The 19,576-nt window shown below is 50.8% G+C and overlaps 2 protein-coding genes across 3 annotated transcripts in view; one reads left to right on the top strand and one right to left on the bottom strand.

The window, feature by feature from the left end:
* SGO2 (shugoshin 2) overlaps positions 1-19,576 on the top strand; it is a 149,066-nt gene that overhangs the window by 54,943 nt on the left and 74,547 nt on the right. For both annotated transcript variants that reach the window (XM_063932716.1, XM_063932715.1), the window contains one exon: positions 14,733-14,908. In XM_063932716.1, the coding sequence (XP_063788786.1) occupies positions 14,733-14,908 (176 nt within the window). The remainder of the gene's footprint in view (positions 1-14,732; positions 14,909-19,576) is intronic.
* C7H2orf80 (chromosome 7 C2orf80 homolog) overlaps positions 1-19,576 on the bottom strand; it is a 175,278-nt gene that overhangs the window by 150,870 nt on the left and 4,832 nt on the right. The gene's annotated exons all lie outside the window — the stretch shown is intronic.

The raw sequence follows: 19,576 nt of genomic DNA, 5'->3' as shown, positions 1-19,576 counted from the left end.
GGCACTCGGCAGCCCGTCCATAATTGTATATACCACCTAACCATGGTTTTTTTTTTTTCTTTATACATACATACTAGTTACGAGTATACTATCTCTTTATCAACCAGTCTATATATTAGCAGCAGACACAGTACAGTGCGGTAGTTCACGGCTGTGGCTACCTCTGTGTCGGCACTCGGCAGCCCGTCCATAATTGTATATACCACCTAACCGTGGGTTTTTTTTCTTTCTTTATACATACATACTAGTTACGAGTATACTATCTCTTTATCAACCAGTCTATATATTAGCAGCAGACACAGTACAGTGCGGTAGTTCACGGCTGTGGCTACCTCTGTGTCGGCACTCGGCAGCCCGTCCATAATTGTATATACCACCTAACCGTGGTTTTTTTTTCTTTCTTTATACATACATACTAGTTACGAGTATACTATCTCTTTATCAACCAGTCTATATATTAGCAGCAGACACAGTACAGTGCGGTAGTTCACGGCTGTGGCTACCTCTGTGTCGGCACTCGGCAGCCCGTCCATAATTGTATATACCACCTAACCGTGGTTTTTTTTTCTTTCTTTATACATACATACTAGTTACGAGTATACTATCTCTTTATCAACCAGTCTATATATTAGCAGCAGACACAGTACAGTGCGGTAGTTCACGGCTGTGGCTACCTCTGTGTCGGCATTCGGCAGCCCGTCCATAATTGTATACTAGTATCCAATCCATCCATCTCCATTGTTTACCTGAGGTGCCTTTTAGTTGTGCCTATTAAAATATGGAGAACAAAAATGTTGAGGTTCCAAAATTAGGGAAAGATCAAGATCCACTTCCACCTCGTGCTGAAGCTGCTGCCACTAGTCATGGCCGAGACGATGAAATGCCAGCAACGTCGTCTGCCAAGGCCGATGCCCAATGTCATAGTACAGAGCATGTCAAATCCAAAACACCAAATATCAGTAAAAAGCCTCTTTTTTTTCTTTGCGTCATGTGCTGTTTGGGGAGGGTTTTTTGGAAGGGACATCCTGCGTGACACTGCAGTGCCACTCCTAGATGGGCCCGGTGTTTGTGTCAGCCACTAGGGTCGCTAATCTTACTCACACAGCTACCTCATTGCGCCTCTTTTTTTCTTTGCGTCATGTGCTGTTTGGGGAGGGTTTTTTGGAAGGGACATCCTGCGTGACACTGCAGTGCCACTCCTAGATGGGCCCGGTGTTTGTGTCGGCCACTAGGGTCGCTTATCTTACTCACACAGCGACCTCGGTGCAAATTTTAGGACTAAAAATAATATTGTGAGGTGTGAGGTATTCAGAATAGACTGAAAATGAGTGTAAATTATGGTTTTTGAGGTTAATAATACTTTGGGATCAAAATGACCCCCAAATTCTATGATTTAAGCTGTTTTTTAGTGTTTTTGGAAAAAAACACCCGAATCCAAAACACACCCGAATCCGACAAAAAAAATTCGGTGAGGTTTTGCCAAAACGCGTTCGAACCCAAAACACGGCCGCGGAACCGAACCCAAAACCAAAACACAAAACCCGAAAAATTTCAGGCGCTCATCTCTAGAGTATACTGGGTCCTAGAGACAAAAGCTATGTCGATTTCTGCTTGACGTGTCCTGTAGAATATACATTGGACAGATGATGCCGACTTAAGAGGCATATGGAAGGCTGAGGATTGTGTGGAGACAGGTTCTCTGGCCTGGTCTGCACAGCTATAGCTGGTAATTCTGATATTTTGCCTTATATTCCTGCACAGCCTAGGAAAGCAAGACATTATTAAATGCAGCTTTTCGAATAAAGAAACAAGAAAGTCTGAGGTGCGTCCTTTCTTGTCAGAGCCGGGGGCAGAGGAAAGAAGCCGTACAACACAGCTAGTCCCCAGGAACAGAAGGCCTCCCCGGCCTCTACAAAATCCACCGCATGTCGCTGGGGCTCCACAGGCGGAGCTATGCCCGGTGGGGACACGCCTTCGTAAGTTCAGCCACAAGTGGGTTCACTCCCTGTTAGATCCCTGGGCAATAGAAATTGTATCGCAGGGATACAGGCTGGACTGTGAGAAGATGCCCCCTCACCGAGGACCCGGCGGGCTTCCCCCCAAGAGAGGGAGCCAGTGTTAACTGCAATTCGTAAATTGTATCTTCAACAGGTGGTGGTCAAGGGTCCCCTCCTTCAACAAGAGGGTGTTATTATTCGACCATGTTATAATCCCGAAACCAGACGGTTCGGTTAGACCCATATTTAATTAAAATCCCTGAACATATACCTGAAAAGGTTCAGGTTCAAGATGGAATCGCTAAGAGCGGTCATTGCATGCCTGAAATGAATCGGGACATAAGGGATGCATACCTTCGTGTCCCCATTTATCCACCTCATCAGGCGTACCTCAGAATTGCGGTACGGGATTGTCATTACCAATTTCACCAAGGTAATGGCGGATATGATGGTGCTCCTGCGGAAGCAAGGTGTCACTATTATCACATACTTGGATGATCTCATAAAAGCGAGATCAAGAGAGCAGTTGCTGGACAGCGTATCACCTTCTCTGGAAGTGAAACGGCAACACGACTGGATTCTATATATTCCAAAGTCACAGTTGGTTCCTACAGCTCATCTGCCTCGCCTAGGCATGATCCTAGACACAGACCAGAAGAGGGTTTATCTCCCGATAGAGAGAGCTCAGGAGCTCATGACACTGGTCAGGAATCCATTGAAAACCAAAACAGGTGTCAGTGCATCACTGCACTCGAGTCCTGGGAAGGATGATGGCATCATACGAGGCCATCCCCTTCGGCTGGTTCCATGCAAGGACAATGGAACTTACTGGACAAGTGGTCCGGATCACATCTTCAGATGCATCGGTTAATCATTCTATCCCTCAGGGCCAGGGTGTCTCTCCTGTGGTGGCTGCGGAGTGCTCACCTTCTCGAGGGCCGCAGATTCGGCATTCAGGACTGGGTCCTGGTGACCACGGATGCAAGCCTCCGAGGGTGGGGGGCAGTTACACAGGGAAGAAAATTCCAAGGTTTGTGGTCAAGCCAACAGACTTGCCTTCACATCAATATCCTGGAACTAAGGGCCATATAGCCCTAAGTCAAGCGGAGTTCCTGCTTCGCGACCAACCGGTTCTGATCCAGTCAGACCGCAGGGGCTCATGTAAACCGCCAGGGCGGCACAAGGAGCAGGATGGCGAGGGTAGAAGCCACCAGAATTCTTCGCTGGGCGGAGAATCAAGTAAGCGCACTGTCAGCAGTGTTCATTCCGGGAGTGGACACGACCTCCACCCGGGAAAGTGGTGACTTCATCAGGAAGTCTTCACGCAGTTTTGCAAATTGATGGAAACTGCCTCAGGTGGACTACATGGCGTCCCACCTCAATAAAAAGATAAAAAAGGTTTTACGCTGGGTCAAGGGACTCTCAGGCGATAGCTGTGGTCGCACTAGTAACACCGTGGGTGTTCCAGTCGGTCTATATATTCCCTCCTCTTCCTCTCAGACCCAAGGGCTGAGAATTGTAATAAACGGAGGAGTGTGAACAATATTCTTTGCTCCGGATTGGCCAAGAAGGACTCGGTACCCGGAACTGCAAGAAATGCTCTGAGGACCCATGGCCTCTGCCTCTCAGTCAGGACATGTTGCAACAGGGACCCTGTCTGATCCAAGACTTACCGCGGCTGCATTGGACGGCATGGCGGTTGAACGCCGGATCCTAGAGGAAAAGGGCATTCCGGATGCAGTTATTCCTACGCTGATAAAGGCTAGGAAAGACGTGACAGACTTTTTCACTGTATATGGCGAAAATAGGTTGCTTGGTGTGTGGCCGGGAAGGCCCTACAGAGGAATTCCAGGGGGGTCGATTCCTGCACTTCCTACAGTCAGGAGTGACCTATGGGCCTAAAATTAGGATCCATAAAGGCCAAGATTTCGGCCCTATCCCTTTTTCTCTCAAAAAGAACTGGCTTCACTGCCTGAAGTTCGGACATTGTTACAGGGGTGCTGCATATTCAGCCCCTTTTGTGCCTCCAGTGGCACCTTGGGATCTTAACGTGTGTTGGATTCCTAAAATCCCACTGGTTTGAGCCACTTAAGACCGTGGAGCTAAAATATCTCACGTGGAAAGTGGTCATGCTTTTGGCCTTACCTTGGACTAGGCGTGTGTCAGAATTGGCGGCTTTGTCATGTAAAAGCCCATATCTGATCTTCCATATGGAAAGGGCAGAATGGAGGACTCGTCCCCAATTTCTCCCTAAGGTGGTATCATTGTTTCATTTGAACCAACCTATTGTGGTGCCTGCGGCTACTAGGGACTTGGAGGATTCCAAGTTGCTGGACGTAGTCCGGGCCCTGAAACTTTGTTTCCAGGACGGCTAGAGTCAGAAAAACTGACTCGCTATTTATCCTGCATGCACCCAACAAGCTGGGTGCTCCTGCTTCAAAGCAGACTATTGCTCGCTGGATCTGTAGCACCATTCAGCTTGCACATTCTGCGGCTGGACTGCCGCATCCTAAATCAGTAAAAGCCCATTCCACGAGGAAGGTGGGCTCTTCTTGGGCGGCTGCCCGAGGGGTCTCGGCTTTACAACTTTGCCGAGCTGCTACTTGGTCGGGTTCAAACACTTTTGCAAAATTCTACAAGTTTGATACCCTGGCTGAGGAGGACCTTGAGTTTGCTCATTCGGTGCTGCAGAGTCATCCGCACTCTCCCGCCCGTTTGGGAGCTTTGGTATAATCCCCATGGTCCTTACGGAGTACCCAGCATCCACTAGGACGTCAGAGAAAATAAGAATTTACTCACCGGTAATTCTATTTCTCGTAGTCCGTAGTGGATGCTGGGAGCCCGTACCAAGTGCGGACTCTCTGCAATACATGTATATAGTTATTGCTTAACTAAAGGGTTATTGTATGAGCCATCTGTTGAGAGAGGCTCAGTTATTGTTCATACTGTTAACTGGGTATAGTTATCACGAGTTGTACAGTGTGATTGGTGTGGCTGGTATGAGTCTTACCCTGGATTCCAAATCCTTTCCTAGTAATGTCAGCTCTTCCGGGCACAGTTTCCCTAACTGAGGTCTGGAGGAGGGGCATAGAGGGAGGAGCCAGTGCACACCAGATATAGTACCTAATCTTTCTTTTAAGAGTGCCCAGTCTCCTGCGGAGCCCGTCTATACCCCATGGTCCTTACGGAGTACCCAGCATCCACTACGGACTACGAGAAATAGAATTACCGGTGAGTAAATTCTTATTATTCCTCTCAAACCCAAGGTACTGAGGATAGTAAGAAAGAGAGGAGTAAGAACTATACTCATCGTTCCGGATTGGCCAAGAAGAACTTGGTACCCAGAACTACAAGAAATGATCTCGGAGGACCCATGGCCTCTGCCTCTCAGACAGGACCTGTTACAGCAGGGCCCTGTCTGTTTCAAGACTTACCGCGGCTGCGTTTGACGGCATGGCGGTTGAACGCCGGATCCTAACGGAAAAGGGCATTCCAGATGAAGTGATTCCTACGCTGATAAAGGCTAGGAAAGACGTGACAGCACAACATTATCACCGTATATGGCGAAAATATGTTGCTTGGTGTGAGGCCAGGAAGGCCCCTACAGAGGAATTCCAGCTGGGTCGATTCCTGCACTTCCTACAGTCAGGAGTGACTATGGGCCTAAAATTAGGATCCATAAAGGTCCAGATTTCGGCCCTATCTATTTTCTTTCAAAAAGAACTGGCTTCACTGCCTGAAGTTCAGACGTTTGTTAAGGGAGTGCTGCATATTCAGCCCCCTTTTGTGCCTCCAGTGGCACCTTGGGATCTTAACGTTGTGTTGGGTTTCCTGAAATCCCACTGGTTTGAGCCACTTAAGACCGTGGAACTAAAATATCTCACGTGGAATGTGGTCATGCTATTGGCCTTAGCTTCGGCTAGGCGTGTGTCAGAATTGGCGCTTTGTCTTGTAAAAGCCCTTATCTGATCTTCCATATGGACAGGGCAGAATTGAGGACTCGTCCCCAATTTCTCCCTAAGGTGGTATCGGCGTTTCATTTGAACCAACCTATTGTGGTGCCTGCGGCTACTCTGGACTTGGAGGACTCCAAGTTACTAGATGTAGTCAGGGCTTTGAAAATCTATGTAGCCAGGACGGCTGGAGTCAGGAAAACTGACTCGCTGTTTATCCTGCATGCACCCAACAAGCTGGGTGCTCCTGCTTCAAAGCAAACTATTGTGCGCTGGATCTGTAACACGATTCAGCAAGCTCATTCTGCGGCAGGATTGCCGCATCCTAAATCAGTGAAAGCCCATTCCACAAGGAAGGTGGGCTCTTCTTGGGCGGCTGCCCGAGGGGTCTCGGCTTTACAGCTTTGCCGAGCTGCTACTTGGTCGGGTTCAAACACATTTGCTAAGTTCTACAAGTTTGATACCCTGGCTGAGGAGGACCTTGTGTTTGCTCATTCGGTGCTGCAGAGTCATCCGCACTCTCCCGCCCGTTTGGGAGCTTTGGTATAATCCCCATGGTCCTTACGGAGTTCCCAGCATCCACTAGGACGTCAGAGAAAATAAGAATTTACTCACCGGTAATTCTATTTCTCGTAGTCCGTAGTGGATGCTGGGCGCCCGTCCCAAGTGCGGACTCTCTGCAATACATGTATATAGTTAGTGCTTAACTAAAGGGTTATTGTTATGAGCCATCTGTTACTGAGGCTCAGTTGTTGTTCATACTGTTAACTGGGTATGGTTATCACGAGTTGTACGGTGTGATTGGTGTGGCTGGTATGAGTCTTACCCTGGATTCCAAATCCTTTCCTTGTTGTGTCAGCTCTTCCGGGCACAGTTTCCTTAACTGAGGTCTGGAGGAGGGGCATAGAGGGAGGAGCCAGTGCACACTAGATAGTACCTAATCTTTCTTTTAGAGTGCCCAGTCTCCTGCGGAGCCCGTCTATTCCCCATGGTCCTTACGGAGTTCCCAGCATCCACTACGGACTACGAGAAATAGAATTACCGGTGAGTAAATTCTTATTTCTCTATCGTCCTAAGTGGATGCTGGGGTTCCTGAAAGGACCATGGGGGAATAGCGGCTCCGCAGGAGACAGGGCACAAAAAAGTAAAGCTTTACTAGGTCAGGTGGTGTGCACTGGCTCCTCCCCCTATGACCCTGCTCCAGACTCCAGTTAGATTTTGTGCCCGAACGAGAAGGGTGCAATCTAGGTGGCTCTCCTAAAGAGCTGCTTAGAGAAAGTTTAGTTTAGGTTTTTTTCTTTACAGTGAGTCCTGCTGGCAACAGGATCACTGCAACGTGGGACTTAGGGGGAAAGTAGTAAACTCACCTGCATGCAGAGTGGATTTGCTGCTTGGCTACTGGACACCATTAGCTCCAGAGGGATCGAACACAGGCCCAGCCGTGGAGTCCGGTCCCGGAGCCGCGCCGCCGACCCCCTTGCAGATGCTGAAGCGTGAAGAGGTCCGGAAACCGGCGGCTGAAGACTCCTCAGTCTTCATAAGGTAGCGCACAGCACTGCAGCTGTGCGCCATTTTCCTCTCAGCACACTTCACTGGGCAGTCACTGAGGGTGCAGAGCGCTGGGGGGGGGCGCTCTGAGAGGCAAATATAAACCTTATACAAGGCTAAAAATACCTCACATATAGCCCATAGGGGCTATATGGAGATATTTAACCCCTGCCTGACTGGAAAAATAGCGGGAGAAGAACCCGCCGAAAAAGGGGCGGGGCCTATCTCCTCAGCACACGGCGCCATTTTCTGTCACAGCTCCGCTGGTCAGAACGGCTCCCAGGTCTCTCCCCTGCACTGCACTACAGAAACAGGGTAAAACAGAGAGGGGGGGCACATTAATGGCTATATATATATATATTAAAGCAGCTATAAGGGAGCACTTAATATAAGGATATCCCTTGTATATATAGCGCTTTGTGGTGTGTGCTGGCAGACTCTCCCTCTGTCTCCCCAAAAGGGCTAGTGGGTCCTGTCTTCATTAGAGCATTCCCTGTGAGTTTGCGGTGTGTGTCGGTACGTGGTGTCGACATGTATGAGGACGATATTGGTGTGGAGGCGGAGCAATTGCCAAATATGCAGATGTCACCCCCCAGGGGGTCGACACCAGAATGGATGCCTTTATTTGTGGAATTACGTGATGGTTTATCTTCCCTTAAACAGTCAGTTGAGGACATGAGGCGGCCGGACAATCAATTAATGCCTGTCCAGGCGCCTCAAACACCGTCAGGGGCTGTAAAACGCCCTTTGCCTCAGTCGGTCGACACAGACCCAGACACGGGCACTGATTCCAGTGACGACGGTAGAAATTCAAACGTATTTTCCAGTAGGGCCACACGTTATATGATTTTGGCAATGAAGGAGACGTTACATTTAGCTGATACTACAGATACCGTAAAACAGGGTATTATGTATGGTGTGAAAAAACTACAAACAGTTTTTCCTGAATCAGAAGAATTAAATGACGTGTGTGATGAAGCGTGGGTTGCTCCTGATAAAAAGTTGATAATTTCAAAAAAGTTATTGGCATTATACCCTTTCCCGCCAGAGGTTAGGGCGCGCTGGGAAACACCCCCTAAGGTGGACAAGGCGCTCACACGCTTATCCAAACAAGTGGCGTTACCCTCTCCTGAGACGGCCGCACTTAAGGATCCATCAGATAGAAAGATGGAAGTTATTCAAAAGAATATATACACACATGCAGGTGTTATACTACGACCAGCTATAGCAACTGCCTGGATGTGCAGTGCTGGAGTAGTTTGGTCAGAATCCCTGATTGAAAATATTGATACCCTAGATAGGGACAATGTTTTACTGTCGTTAGAACAAATAAAGGATGCATTTATCTATATGCGTGATGCACAGAGGGATATTTGCACACTGGCATCTCGGGTGAGTGCTATGTACATTTCAGCCAGAAGAGCCTTATGGACACGACAGTGGACAGGCGATGCGGATTCAAAACGTCACATGGAGGTTTTGCCGTATAAAGGGGAGGAGTTATTTGGAGTTGGTCTATCAGACTTGGTGGCCACGGCTACTGCCGGGAAATCCACTTTTTTACCTCAAGTCACTCCCCAACAGAGAAAGGCACCGACCTTTCAACCGCAGCCTTTTCGCTCCTACAAAAATAAGAGAGCAAAGGGCTTGTCGTACCTGCCACGAGGCAGAGGAAGAGGGAAGAGACACCAACAGGCAGCTCCTTCCCAGGAACAGAAGCCCTCCCCGGCTCCTGCAAAAACCTCAGCATGACGCTGGGGCCTCTCAAGCGGACTCGGGGACAGTGGGGGGCCGTCTCAAAAATTACAGCGCGCAGTGGGCTCACTCGCAGGTAGACCCCTGGATCCTGCAGATAATATCTCAGGGGTACAGGTTGGAATTAGAGACGGATCCTCCTCATCGTTTCCTGAAGTCTGCCTTACCAACCGTCTCTTCCGAAAGAGAGAGGGTGTTGGAAGCCATTCACAAGCTGTACGCTCAGCAGGTGATAGTCAAAGTACCCCTATTACAACAAGGAAAGGGGTATTATTCCACTCTATTTGTGGTACCGAAGCCGGATGGCTCGGTAAGGCCTATTCTAAATCTGAAGTCCTTGAACCTCTACATAAAAAAGTTCAAGTTCAAGATGGAGTCACTCAGAGCAGTGATAGCGAACCTGGAAGAAGGGGACTTTATGGTATCCTTGGACATCAAGGATGCGTATCTACACGTTCCGATTTACCCCGCACACCAGGGGTACCTCAGGTTCATTGTTCAAAACTGTCACTATCAGTTTCAGACGCTGCCGTTCGGATTGTCCACGGCGCCTCGGGTCTTTACCAAGGTAATGGCCGAGATGATGATTCTTCTTCGAAGAAAAGGCGTATTAGTTATCCCATACTTGGACGATCTCCTAATAAGGGCAAGGTCCAGAGAACAGCTGGAGACAGCTTTAGCACTATCTCAAGAGGTGCTAAGACAACACGGGTGGATTCTGAATATTCCAAAATCCCATTTAATCCCGACAACTCGTCTGCTGTTCCTAGGAATGATTCTGGACACGGTTCAGAAAAAGGTTTTCCTTCCAGAGGAAAAAGCCAAGGAGTTATCCGATCTGGTCAGGAACCTCCTAAAACCAGGAAAGGTGTCAGTACATCAATGCACAAGAGTCCTGGGAAAAATGGTGGCTTCTTACGAAGCAATTCCATTCGGCAGATTCCATGCAAGAATATTCCAAAGGGATCTGTTGGACAAATGGTCAGGGTCGCATCTGCAGATGCACCTGCGAATAACCCTGTCACCAAAGACAAGGGTGTCACTTCTGTGGTGGTTGCAGAAGGCTCACCTATTAGAAGGCCGCAGATTCGGCATTCAGGATTGGATCCTGGTGACCACGGACGCCAGCCTGAGAGGCTGGGGAGCAGTCACACAAGGAAGAAACTTCCAGGGAGTATGGACGAGTCTGGAAAAGTCTCTTCACATAAACATTCTGGAACTAAGAGCAATCTACAATGCTCTAAGCCAGGCGGAACTTCTCCTGCAAGGAAAGCCGGTGTTGATTCAGTCGGACAACATCACGGCGGTCGCCCATGTAAACAGGCAGGGCGGCACAAGAAGCAGGAGTGCAATGGCAGAAGCTGCCAAGATTCTTCGCTCGGCGGAGAATCACGTGATAGCACTGTCAGCAGTGTTCATCCCGGGCGTGGACAACTGGGAAGCAGACTTCCTCAGCAGACACGATCTTCATCCGGGAGAGTGGGGTCTACATCCAGAAGTCTTCAACATGTTAATAGACCGTTGGGAAAGACCAATTGTAGACATGATGGCGTCTCGCCTCAACAAGAAACTGGACAAATATTGCGCCAGGTCAAGAGATCCACAGGCAATAGCTGTGGACGCACTGGTAACTCTTTGGGTGTACCAGTCAGTGTATGTGTTTCCTCCTCTGCCGCTCATACCAAAGGTATTGAAGATCATACGGCAAAGAAGAGTAAGAACAATACTAGTGGTTCCGGATTGGCCGAGAAGGACTTGGTATCCGGAACTTCAAGAGATGCTCACGGACGAACCGTGGCCTCTACCTCTGAGAAGGGACCTGCTACAGCAGGGTCCCTGTCTTTTTCAAGACTTACCGCGGCTGCGTTTGACGGCATGGCGGTTGAACGCCAGATCCTAAAAGGGAAAGGCATTCCAGAAGAAGTCATTCCTACCTTGATTAAGGCACGGAAGGAAGTCACCGTGAAACATTATCACCGCATTTGGCGAAAATATGTAGCGTGGTGCGAGGATCGGAGTGTTCCGACGGAGGAATTCCAACTGGGTCGTTTCCTACATTTCCTGTAATCAGGATTATCTATGGGTCTCAAATTGGGATCCATTAAGGTTCAAATTTCGGCCCTGTCAATATTCTTCCAAAAAGAATTGGCCTCTGTCCCTGAGGTCCAGACTTTTGTCAAGGGAGTACTGCATATACAGCCTCCTGTGGTGCCTCCGGTGGCACCGTGGGATCTAAATGTAGTTTTAGATTTCCTCAAATCCCATTGGTTTGAACCATTGAAAAAGGTGGATTTGAAATATCTCACATTGAAAGTGACTATGTTACTAGCCCTGGCCTCTGCCAGGAGAGTATCTGAATTGGCGGCTTTATCTTATAAAAGTCCTTATCTAATCTTCCATTCGGATAGGGCAGAACTGCGGACTCGTCCGCATTTTCTCCCTAAAGTGGTATCAGCATTTCATCTGAACCAACCTATTGTGGTGCCTGCGGCCACTAGCGACTTGGAGGACTCCAAGTTGTTGGACGTTGTCAGAGCCTTAAAAATATACATTTCAAGGACGGCTGGAGTCAGAAAATCTGACTCGCTGTTTATATTGTATGCACCCAACAAGTTGGGCGCACCTGCTTCTAAGCAGTCGATTGCTCGTTGGATTTGTAACACAATTCAACTTGCACATTCTGTGGCAGGCCTGCCACAGCCTAAAACTGTAAAAGCCCACTCCACAAGGAAGGTGGGCTCATCTTGGGCGGCTGCCCGAGGGGTCTCGGCATTACAACTCTGCCGAGCAGCTACGTGGTCGGGGGAGAACACGTTTGTAAAATTTTACAAATTTGATACCCTGGCAAAGGAGGACCTGGAGTTCTCTCATTCGGTGCTGCAGAGTCATCCGCACTCTCCCGCCCGTTTGGGAGCTTTGGTATAATCCCCATGGTCCTTTCAGGAACCCCAGCATCCACTTAGGACGATAGAGAAAATAAGAATTTACTTACCGATAATTCTATTTCTCGGAGTCCGTAGTGGATGCTGGGCGCCCATCCCAAGTGCGGATTATCTGCAATACTTGTACATAGTTATTGTTAACTAATTCGGGTTATTGTTAAGGAGCCATCTTTAAGAGGCCCTTTCTGTTGTCATACTGTTAACTGGGTTTAGATCACAAGTTGTACGGTGTGATTGGTGTGGCTGGTATGAGTCTTACCCGGGATTCAAAATGCCTCCCTTATTGTGTATGCTCGTCCGGGCACAGTACCTAACTGGAGTCTGGAGCAGGGTCATAGGGGGAGGAGCCAGTGCACACCACCTGACCTAGTAAAGCTTTACTTTTTTGTGCCCTGTCTCCTGCGGAGCCGCTATTCCCCCATGGTCCTTTCAGGAACCCCAGCATCCACTACGGACTCCGAGAAATAGAATTATCGGTAAGTAAATTCTTATTTATTTCTTTCTAAATTTCCAAATAAGAAACTTTTGGCCTCGGGGTACCGTGAAAAAAAATTCTGAAGCTCAAGGGTGCTGTGACTCCAAAAAGTTTTGGAACTACTGACGTACTCATCCGTCATCAGGGTTGCTGCCGACGGCAACCAATAAACTTGAATACAAACAAGTGAAAAGAAAAAGGGGTTATCTTGGGGTGGCGCGCAAAATTAAAAATTATCGTTCTGTTAATTTTTTTTACCTTGCTAAACCTCCCTCCCAATTGAATTCCCTCCCAAAGTTAAGGATAACAATGTCTTAGCACAGATGGTTTACTCAAATTGAGGTACTAATCAAGGGGTCTATGGGGGTCATTCCGAGATGATCGTACGTAGCTGTGCTAAATTTAGCACAGCTATGATCATTCACACTGACATGCGGGGGGACGCCCAGCACAGGGCTAGTCCGCCCCGCATGTCAGTGCCGCCTCCGCCCCCCTCCCGCAGAAGTGCAAAGGCATCGCACAGCGGCGATGCCTTTGCACTTCAAGAGTAGCACCCGACCAGCGCAGCTTTAGCGTGCTGGCCGGGAGCTACTAGTCTCTCCACGGTCCGCAGCGGCTGCGTGTGACATCATGCTGCCGCCGCGCCTCCTCCCCCCCCCCCCCCAACGCCTGCGTTGGCCGGACCGCACCCCCCTAAACGGCGCTGTCCAGCGATCGCCTCTGCCTCAGAGGCAATCGCTAGGCAACGACGGATGGCATGCGCCGGTGCACTGCGGCGCATGCGCAGTTCCGAACCGATCGCTGCACTGCGAAAAACTGCAGCGAGCGATCGGGTCAGAATGACCACCTATGTACTAAGCCTTAGAGAAAGATAAAGTGCCAACCGATCGGTTCCTGTCATTTATCAAACACAGCCTGTGACATGGCAGTTAGGTGCTGATTGGCTGCTACTTTATCTCCGCCCACCTCATGTCTCCGCAAGGCTTAGTACATGGACGCCGTGGTCACCTGTGCAGAAGTATGGATATCCTTAAAGCCTGGACGGTTGGGGGTGCCTTGAGAACCGCTGATATACTGTAGACACAGAAAGCTGGACAAAGATGTGAAATAAAGAACAAATTTGTGATATTAAAACCAACATATTCCCGCTACTTCTCCCGTGAAATCAGATGCGAGTATAATATATTAGTGTCAGGTGTATATGGAATACATTTTGACAGAAACATATTTTATCAATATATCAACAATAAGGCTTTGTAAGCTCTGTATATACAGGAACTCCTTGCTGAAGCAGAATATTCAACGCTGTTCCGTCAAATCTAAATACAAAATCCCAAATGATTTCTTTATTTTACTTGTGTAGACCATGACAACGGAGTAAGGGGTTAATGGGTCAGAATCTCGGTGCACAATTAGGACGCCCATTGCAGAAATTGTGAATCCATCGCAGTATGCGGCTGATCGCAAAACCATACGCAATTACCGGAACGTTGGAAGATTTTTATTCCTATCTGCGCCAGGCGAGGTCATACACACTTCTTGCAACACAAGAGGCTAGAAGTGGTCATTGCTGACATCAGAGGCCCTCCTTAAAAGCGACTGGGCACGCCTGCGTATTTTTTTCTTTCAGACACACCCAAAAACGCCGGCTTCCTGTCAGTCAAGCAGCGTCTGCATTGCGATCACGATGTGGACGCATTTTCTGTCGCTGTTTTTACTTGCGCAGTCGTTCCATAATCGGCCAGATTGCGATTCGCACATTTTGCAATCCTTACTGAATTCGGTCCTTAGTGCCTAACGTCAGAGACCGGTCTGTCTATAGGAGTGTCCAGCTTTTATTCCCTTAATAGTTATTTATTATATGCAGCTCCTAGGTGTTACGTGGTGATTCAGTTACACATAAGTTTATACATTTATATCCTGAATCTTTTTGTGGGATTCCATCAGGGAACGCTCCTAGAGAAGTGTTCCGTTCTGTTCCCTGAGCTGCAGACTTCTCATATCTGAGCAGATCAGTCTGGGGTTTTACTCTCCCTCTAACACTTCTTTGTGTTTTCCCCAGACAGCTCCTCGTTTCTGAAAGTCTCCCTAAAGAACAATAACAAGGCTCTAGCATGCGCCCTGACTGCCGAGAGACAGAAGGCAAGGAGTCTGGAGAACGAGAAGATGTTCCTGCAGAAGGAAGTGAAGATGCTGCACTTCCAGAACGCTGTGCTGAGGCAGAACCTGAGCATTGTGGTAAGTCTGCCTGCAGCAGCAACACCTGAGCACTGGGGAAGGTCAGTCAGGCCTGCAGCAGCAACACCTGAGTACTGGGGAAGGTCAGTCAGACCTGCAGCAACACCTGAGCACTGGGGAAGGTCAGTCAGGCCTGCAGCAGCAATACCTGAGTACAGGGGAAGGTCAGTCAGACCTGCAGCAACACCTGAGCACTGGGGAAGGTCAGTCAGGCCTGCAGCAACAATACCTGAGTACAGGGGAAGGTCAGTCAGGCCTGCAGCAGCAACACCTGAGCACTGGGGAAGGTCAGTCGGGCCTGCAGCAGCAACACCGGAGTACAGGGGAAGGTCAATCGGGCCTGCAGCAATACCTGAGTACAGGGGAAGGTCAGTCGGACCTGCTGCAGCAATACCGGAGTACTGAGAAAGGTCAGTCGGGCCTGCAGCAATACCTGAGTACTGGGGAAGGTCAGTCAGGCCTGCAGCAACAATACCTGAGTACAGGGGAAGGTCAGTCAGGCCAGCAGCAACACCTGAGCACTGGGGAAGGTCAGTCGGGCCTGCAGCAGCAACACCTGAGCACTGGGGAAGGTCAGTCAGGCTTGCAGCAACAATACCTGAGTACAGGGGAAGGGCAGTCAGACCTGCAGCAGCAACACCTGAGCACTGGGGAAGGTCAGTCAGGCCTGCAGCAACAATACCTGAGTACAGGGGAAGGTCAGTCAGGCCTGCAGCAACACCTGAGTACTGGGGAAGGGCAGTCAGGCCTGCAGCAGCAACACCTGAGCACTGGGGAAGGTCAGTCAGGCCTGCAGCAACACCTGAGTACAGGGGAACGTCAGTCAGGCCTGCAGCAGCAACACCTGAGTACAGGGGAAGGTCAGTCAGGCCTGCAGCAACACCTGAGTACTGGGGAAGGTCAGTCAGGCCTGCACCAACACCTGAGCACTGGGGAAGGTCAGTCGGGCCTGCGGCAGCAACACCTGAGCACTGGGGAAGGGCAGTCAGGCCTGCTGCAACACCTGAGTACTGGGGAAGGTCAGTCAAACCTGCAGCAGCAACACCTGAGCACTGGGGTAGGTCAGTCAGGCCTGCAGCAACAACACCTGAGCACTGGGGAAGGTCAGTCAGGCCTGCAGCAACACCTGAGTACTGGGGAAGGTCAGTCAGGCCTGCAGCAGCAACACCTGAGCACTGGGGAAGGTCAGTCAGGCCTGCAGCAACACCTGAGCACTGGGGAAGGTCAGTCAGGCCTGCAGCAGCAATACCTGAGTACTGGGGAAGGTCAGTCAGACCTGCAGCAGCAACACCTGAGCACTAGGGGTCAGTCAGGCCTGCAGCAATACCTGAGTACTGGGAAAGGTCAGTAAGGCCTGCAGCAACAGTACCTGAGTACAGGGGAAGGTCAGTCAGGCCTGCAGCAACAGTACCTGAGTACAGGGGAAGGTCAGTCAGGCCAGCAGCAATACCTGAGTACTGGGGAAGGTCAGTCAGGCCTGCAGCAACAATACCTGAGTACAGGGGAAGGTCAGTCAGGCCAGCAGCAATACCTGAGTACTGGGGAAGGTCAGTCAGGCCTGCAGCAATACCTGAGTACAGGGGAAGGTCAGTCAGGCCTGCAGCAATACCCGAGTACTGGGGAAGGTCAGTCAGGCCTGCAGCAATACCTGAGTACTGGGGAAGGTCAGTCAGGCCTGCAGCAGCAACACCTGAGCACTAGGGAAGGTCAGTCAGGCCTGCAGCAACACCTGAGTACTGGGGAAGGTCAGTCAAACCTGCAGCAGCAACACCTGAGCACTGGGGAAGGTCAGTCAGGCCTGCAGCAACACCTGAGCACTGGGGAAGGTCAGTCAGGCCTGCAGCAGCAATACCTGAGTACTGGGGAAGGTCAGTCAGACCTGCAGCAGCAACACCAGAGCACTAGGGGTCAGTCAGGCCTGCAGCAATACCTGAGTACTGGGAAAGGTCAGTAAGGCCTGCAGCAGCAATACCTTAGTACTGGGGAAGGTCAGTCAGGCCTGCAGCAGCAATACCTGAGTACTGGGGAAGGTCAGTCAGGCCAGCAGCAATACCTGAGTACAGGGGAAGGTCAGTCAGGCCTGCAGCAATACCTGAGTACAGGGGAAGGTCAGTCAGGCCTACAGCAACACCTGAGTACATGGGAAGGTAAGTCAGGCCTGCAGCAGCAATACCTGAGCACTGGGGAAGGTCAGTCAGGCCTGCAGCAGCAATACCTGAGTACTGGGGAATGTCAGTCAGGCCTGCAGCAGCAACACCTGAGCACTGGGGAAGGGCAGTCAGGCCTGCAGCAACAATACCTGAGCACTGGGCAAGGTCAGTCAGGCCTGCAGCAACAACACCTGAGCACTGGGGAAGGGCAGTCAGGCCTGCAGCAACAATACCTGAGTACAGGGGAAGGTCAGTCCGGCCTGCAGCACCAACACCTGAGCACTGGGGAAGGTCAGTCAGGCCTGCAGCAGCAATACCTGAGTACTGGGGAAGGTCAGTCAAACCTGCAGCAGCAACACCTGAGCACTGGGGAAGGTCAGTCAAGCCTGCAGCAACACCTGAGTACTGGGGAAGGGCAGTCAGGCCTGCAGCAACACCTGAGTACTGGGGAAGGGCAGTCAGGCCTGCAGCAACACCTGAGTACTGGGGAAGGTCAGTCAGGCCTACAGCAACACCTGAGTACATGGGAAGGTCAGTCAGGCCTGCAGCAACACCTGAGTACTGGGGAAGGTCAGTCAGGCCTGCAGCAGCAATACCTGAGTACTGGAGAAGGGCAGTCAGGCCTGCAGCAGCAATACCTGAGTACTGGGGAAGGGCAGTCAGGCCTGCACCAACACCTGAGCACTGGGGAAGGTCAGTCGGGCCTGCGGCAGCAACACCTGAGCACTGGGGAAGGGCAGTCAGGCCTGCTGCAACACCTGAGTACTGGGGAAGGTCAGTCAAACCTGCAGCAGCAACACCTGAGCACTGGGGTAGGTCAGTCAGGCCTGCAGCAACAACACCTGAGCACTGGGGAAGGTCAGTCAGGCCTGCAGCAACACCTGAGTACTGGGGAAGGTCAGTCAAACCTGCAGCAGCAACACCTGAGCACTGGGGAAGGTCAGTCAGGCCTGCAGCAACACCTGAGCACTGGGGAAGGTCAGTCAGGCCTGCAGCAGCAACACCTGAGCACTGGGGAAGGTCAGTCAGGCCTGCAGCAGCAATACCTGAGTACTGGGGAAGGTCAGTCAGGCCTGCAGCAGCAATACCTGAGTACTTTGGAAGGTCAGTCAGGCCTGCAGCAGCAACACCTGAGCACTAGGGGTCAGTCAGGCCTGCAGCAATACCTGAGTACTGGGGAAGGTCAGTCAGGCCTGCAGCAACAATACCTGAGTACAGGGGAAGGTCAGTCAGGCCAGCAGCAATACCTGAGTACAGGGGAAGGTCAGTCAGGCCTGCAGCAGCAATTCCTGAGTACAGGGGAAGGTCAGTCAGGCCTGCAGCAATACCTGAGTACTGGGGATGGTCAGTCAGGCCTGCAGCAATACCTGAGTACTGGGGAAGGTCAGTCAGGCCTGCAGCAGCAACACTTGAGCACTGGGGAAGGGCAGTCAGTCCTGCAGCAACACCTGAGTACTGGGAAAGGTCAGTAAGGCCTGCAGCAGCAATTCCTGAGTACAGGGGAAGGTCAGTCAGGCCTGCAGCAGCAATTCCTGAGTACAGAGGAAGGTCAGTCTGGCCTGCAGCAGCAATACCTGAGTACAGGGGAAGGTCAGTCAGGCCTGCAGCAGCAGCAATACCTAAGCACTGGGGAAGGTCAGTCAGGCCTGCAGCAGCAACACCTGAGCACTAGGGAAGGTCAGTCAGGCCTGCAGCAACAACACCTGAGCACTGGGGAAGGTCAGTCAGGCCTGCAGCAACACCTGAGTACTGGGGAAGGTCAGTCAAACCTGCAGCAGCAACACCTGAGCACTGGGGAAGGTCAGTCAGGCCTGCAGCAACACCTGAGCACTGGGGAAGGTCAGTCAGTCCTGCAGCAGCAATACCTGAGTACTGGGGAAGGTCAGTCAGGCCTGCAGCAGCAATACCTGAGTACTGGGGAAGGTCAGTCAGACCTGCAGCAGCAACACCTGAGCACTAGGGGTCAGTCAGGCCTGCAGCAGCAACACCTGAGTACTGGGGAAGGGCAGTCAGGCCTGCAGCAACAATACCTGAGCACTGGGGAAGGTCAGTCAGGCCTGAAGCAGCAATACCTGAGGACAGGGGAAGGTCAGTCAGGCCTGCAGCAGCAATACCTGAGCACTGGGGAAGGTCAGTCAGGCCTGCAGCAGCAATTCCTGAGTACAGGGGAAGGTCAGTCAGGCCTGCAGCAGCAATACCTGAGTACAGGGGAAGGTCAGTCAGGCCTGCAGCAGCAATTCCTGAGTACAGGGGAAGGTCAGTCAGGCCTGCAGCAGCAATTCCTGAGTACAGGGGAAGGTCAGTCAGGCCTGCAGCAGCAATTCCTGAGTACAGGGGAAGGTCAGTCAGGCCTGCAGCAGCAATACCTGAGTACAGGGGAAGGTCAGTCAGGCCTGCAGCAGCAGCAATACCTAAGCACTGGGGAAGGTCAGTCAGGCCTGCAGCAGCAATACCTGAGCACTGGGGAAGGTAAGTCAGGCCTGCAGCAGCAACACCTGAGCACTAGGGAAGGTCAGTC

The sequence above is a fragment of the Pseudophryne corroboree genome, chromosome 7, assembly GCF_028390025.1.
Source record: "Pseudophryne corroboree isolate aPseCor3 chromosome 7, aPseCor3.hap2, whole genome shotgun sequence".
NCBI lineage: Eukaryota > Metazoa > Chordata > Amphibia > Anura > Myobatrachidae > Pseudophryne > Pseudophryne corroboree.
This window is presented reverse-complemented; position numbering and strand designations above follow the sequence as displayed.